At 31.2% G+C, this 5,143-nt stretch overlaps 1 protein-coding gene across 1 annotated transcript; it reads right to left on the bottom strand.

The window, feature by feature from the left end:
- Positions 1-2,113: 2,113 nt before the first annotated feature.
- LOC149908126 (uncharacterized) lies at positions 2,114-3,934 on the bottom strand. The gene has a single exon (XM_090103289.1). It carries the CDS (start codon positions 3,896-3,898, stop codon positions 2,114-2,116), a length of 1,785 nt encoding a protein of 594 aa, XP_089959415.1. The 5' UTR covers positions 3,899-3,934.
- Positions 3,935-5,143: the final 1,209 nt, after the last annotated feature.

Below are 5,143 nucleotides of genomic sequence, written 5' to 3'. Positions count from 1 at the left end.
AGGAATATATTCGCCTAACGCAGTAATAAAACGTCTATTCAAGCGTGAAAGATAACATTTGCTAGAATATTATTTGAAGGCGTTAAAATTGATTACGTATTCAATTTTGCTTCGTCAATTTTTTTCTTGACTGCTATATTATAGTAGTGGGGTATAATTTAGTGTTCCTTTTCTTATGTAACGTTTCTATTATATTTTATTTTTAAGTTTCAAATGCTTGTAAACTCAAACTCAAACGTTTGATCTCTAAGGGCACAGACTAGATAATATTTACTACCTACTAAGAATGGGTAAACACTAAACATGTGGTATTATAATAAACGTGTTGAACCAACAAAAATTGTTCTCCTTTAATAAGTCTTTAAATTTTCTCATTTTTCACCAAATTTCCTCATGATTCTGACGAATACATGGCAATACTCGCACAAAAAAAATAAGTTCTATAATTACGTCATAATATGTTTAATAGGTATTTTCTTAGGCAGCAATATAACAAACAAGGGAAGGCAAGATAGCTTTTAATTTATGTTTGCTTTGGCTTCATAGTTGGGGGTCATTAAAATACAATCTTGTATCTTACTGTCGGATAAAGCGATAATTCAGACAGCATCTGTAATTTATCTTGTAATAGAGAAATGTAATTTCCTGGACTGTTTCACTTTAGCGTCATTTATATTAAAATATTAAGTAATTTTCGGAGAAACGTGTATTGATGTTAATTGCAAATTTTTGTCCTTTTGAAATTTATTCATGAAATTATTAATTTATTAGTGTCCTTTGCACTTAAAAGAAATTTGATATTAGCTTCCGCATGTATTTACTTTATACCAGAAAGATCTGTGACGTAGAAAATAAATTGTTTATATCATTATTTATAATTGAAATAAATTCGTTTGAATATTCTTTATATGTATGCAAAAAATCACAGGAGAAAATTTGCTTTTAAATTTTAAATTCACTTTATAATTAAATTAATAGCAATAAATTTTTTGTAACATAAAATTTGACACTACTATTAACATAAAATTCTCCGCCCGTTTACAATTTAAAGGCAAATAAGAATGTATTTTTAAGAAGTGGGTAAACTTTTCTTTTTAGTTTTAGATATACCTAGTTTAATTTGTCCATGTTTAATTTTAATGAGAAAAAATCTAAATAACGAAACCCATTATTATTCCTTTGTATATCTGTAGCACATAGAGTGACCACATGTCCCTTCCCAAACGTAATTGGGACAAACTAATTTCGATTCTCACGGCCCACAGATCTAAATCGGCCATATTTAATTGCAAATGCTATGTAAATCAAGATATTATCGTAGATTAGGGATAGGATCGCCACTAGTTGAACCAATGGTTTTATTATGTAAATCCCTGATAAGTGGCAAGGCTTTTTAGGTTCGCCTGTTGTGAAATTTAGGTGAAATCGTGTTATAATTTTCATATAAATTGTAAGTAATGGTTAGATAGTAAAGACTGTTTATTTTTTGGTGACTTCTTTAATCCATACTAATATTATAAATGCGAAAGTAACTCTGTCTGTCTGTCTGTTACTCAATCACGCCTAAACTACTGAACCAATTCTCATGAAATTTGGTATGGAGATATTTTGATACCCGAGAAAGGACATAGGCTACTTTTTATCCCGGGAAAATGATGTAATCCCGGAAATCTCACGGGAACGGGAACTATGCGGGTTTTTCTTTGACTGCGCGGGCGAAGCCGCGGGTGGAAACCTAGTTAGTTATAATTAAATGAATGAAGGAAGTAAAAGTGATGTAGTAAAAGTGTTCACCAAATTCTTTATGTTTTGAGATACGAATTTGGAGCTTAATCCAATCTCTTACAAGTATCCCAAAAGTTAGTCTACAAGTAAATTAACTTTTGGGATATTATACGACGTCGATCTTTTATAGTGTCCAAAAATAACAAAAAAAAAAAAAATATAGGAATAGTAAAAACAGTTTATTCAAACTTAAAGTCACAAAAACATTATAACGAAAATATACAAATAATTTCTAAAACTAACCACGAATAATAATAACAAACGACCTCACAAATATATTGAACTATTCATATTGAAGTTGGTTTTCGAACCTAAACAGTTACGTTAGTTACTTCTTCGTTGGAGCATCGCCAGTGTCCCTCTGTGGAATGTGTACTCTGTCAAATAGTTCACCAAGTTTCTCGCTATCAAGACAATATTCATTTACTACGCTGTCCTCGCCATATGGCTTACTCACAACCACATTCCCAACCTTGTTACCATGGAACAACGTAGATAATTCAATGTCGCCGCTCTGATTACCATTCTTGTTCGAACTACGCATAGTTTTGCTTGCCAATTGACTTGCGGGTTGTGAATTTGCAAACGTGTCACGTACACCGCAAATCGCTTGAATTATGGAATCTAGAGCAAGTTGATCTTGCATCCTTCGCTGTACAGCTGTCGCTTGCACATTGGCGACTATTTCTTTATACTTTGCTTCCAATTTATCCAATGCTGTCGTCAATTCTATCTGAGTCTCATCAGTGGTTTCGTTTATAACTTGTGTACGCTGTTTCATTAGTTGAAGTTGCAATGAGCACTCAGCTACATGCTTTTGTCTTTGCAAATGTGCCAATTTAGCTTCATAAGCTTTTGCGCTTTTAAATCTAGCTCTTTCCATTTTATTTAGCCTTCTTTCTAACTCTTCCGTTTTTGATGATGAACTCTCAGAAATATCAGGTTTATCAAGCAATCTATTGATAACACTACATTGATTTCGTTTAATTTCTTCAATGTTGTTTTTTAAGTGTGAAATTTCTAAGTCCTTACTTTGTATAATCTTTTCTTTTTCTACAATAATGCTATCTTTGGATTGAGTGATATTCTCAATTTCTCTAGCATGATTATTTGTAATAACTGCAATACTCTCTTCATATTTGCGTTTTAAGTCTTCCAATTGAGTTTTGTTAGAAATTGAGACTTCTTCCCGAATTGCTGTTTTTAAATTTATCATATCTAATTTATGTTTAGCTTCTATATCCTCTAATTCACGTTTCTTCATATCGTCATAATAATCAAGTTTTTCTTGTAAATTAGCTATAGAATCTAGTAATGTATTTCTTGAGCTTTGAAGTTCTTGCAGTTTTTCTTTTAAAGAGTTCAGATTAGTACTACTTTGTACAGACATATTTGTGCTCGTTGCATTATCAACTTTATGAATACTACTGGTAGATTCATATTGAGGGGATCTTGATTCCTTTTTTAATGCAATTAATTCGTTATGAAGTTGAATATTTTGTTCTTTAATTTGTCTTAGTTTCATAATTAAGTTTGCTGCTCTACATTGATATTTGTCATTTTTATCTTCAGAATCATTTCGATCTGTATACATTTTTGGACAAGTGTAGCAAAGGAGTGATTGCTCGTATGGAGTGAATTTATTTTCATTAATTTCCTCTGTGTAAAAACATTCACTTTGCTTTATGATATTATGAGTAGTATTCGAATGAATATCACTTTCACATATTTGATCATCTGGTACAGTAAGAGGAGTTTTAGGATTATTGTATATTACTTTAGTGGTCGGATTTTCAGAATCAATGACCAAGCATTCAACTTCAGTTGAAGAATCATCACTAATAATTTCTTCGGGTAGAGGACATAGGGAACTTAACGACGGTGGGCTTAAAAAGGGTTTTTCGAGTATACCTTTAGCTAACTGATAGCAGAGTGCAAATATGTACTTATTGCGATAATATTTCTCATCGTCATTGCAATTTGAAAGTCTCTTAATCCAAGCGTTGCATATTTCAATTACATCTTGGTCTAAAAGCTGTCCCAAATACGGCCGTAGAATTTGTAAATATCGTTTGAATTCAATATCTAAATTGGATATATCGTTTTCGTCCATTTTTTTTAATTTACCGAAATAATTTTGGCACGTCAGTGATAAGTCAAAGAAAATAGAGTTCAACCATAAATAGTGAAATGTGAAAGAAGTATTTTCTGAAAAATGCTCCGTATTTAATTTAAAGGGTCATATTGCTCGTATTCAGAGCACTTTTGTTGGCTACGTCTGGGTAAACAGTTACTACATATAGTTTCGAGTTGCAATTGATTGTGAATTGTTGTTTTTTACGAATAAAATAAGAAATCTCAGTCAGAGTTCGTACGTATTGAATATTGAAAATGTTCTGCAAATGCATATTTTTATTTGACGTCGAGATTTGCTGGAAGCGGGTCTCCTGGGAGCTTACTGTGGTACAATACTAGATTTTATAACCTGGGATCGGATTACGTGGAAAAGTTTTCTATACATAAAATGTGTTTGTGGCGCCCTAAAATATAAGAAGTATTTTTTGGTAATATTGTAAACAAGTTGGAAATATTTTTGATGGAGTTTTCCTTCTTATAACAGATTTGACGGTATATTTTTGGTTGTGATTGATTGACATGGTATTACAAACAGATATTTAAGAATTGATTTTGAACAAACACTGTTAATGTAAATACACAAATATTTATTTCTTGTAACATTTGAATGACCTGTGAATTCGATATAGTGAATGAAATCTAGGTGATCTCATATGAAGAAACTATTAGATTAAAATTACAAAAATACTTAATACAATTCGTATAAACATTTATATTAGTGAGATATCATGTAGGTATGTAGACAGATCCATTTTAGAATATTTTTTTTATTTAAATAAAATCGTGTTTGTTTTCGAGCTTTGATCTTTTAGATACCATTTTTAATTCCGGAGAAATTTTATTTATATTCAAGGAAAACTATCGTCTAAGCTTATTTCGCGAGTGCAGAATATTGCAAAAGGTTATTGACACGATAAAACACCCGACACTAAGGTTCGAGGCGACAATCCAAAGGGTTACGTAGTAAGCTATAAAGATAATATTACTTTTAACCCGCCATTCATCTTACATAAAAATAATCTCCAATCTTTATGAGTCCAGGTCTTGTTGTGTAAAAGGGACTTTATTTTTTGTTAAATAAAACAGAAGTTTGTTTGTAAAAACGTTTCTATATTCGATTGGACATCACAAACATGTGTTGATATTGTTACTTTTTGTCATTGCTCTGTATCTATGATTAATCTAAAATTGGATTGGATGTTATGCGGTTTAATTTAAAAAG

The sequence above is a fragment of the Colias eurytheme genome, chromosome 6 (assembly GCF_061535395.1).
Source record: "Colias eurytheme isolate Ceu_HAF_F1 chromosome 6, ilColEury1 Martin Lab GWU primary, whole genome shotgun sequence".
NCBI lineage: Eukaryota > Metazoa > Arthropoda > Insecta > Lepidoptera > Pieridae > Colias > Colias eurytheme.
The sequence above is the reverse complement of the archived record's forward strand: the minus strand, read 5'-3'. Positions and strand labels throughout refer to the sequence as shown.

What these genes read in the sequence shown, in the direction of transcription:
- LOC149908126 (XM_090103289.1), bottom strand. Translation starts at nt 3,898, where the DNA reads ATGGACGAAAACGATATATCCAATTTAGATATTGAATTCAAACGATAT.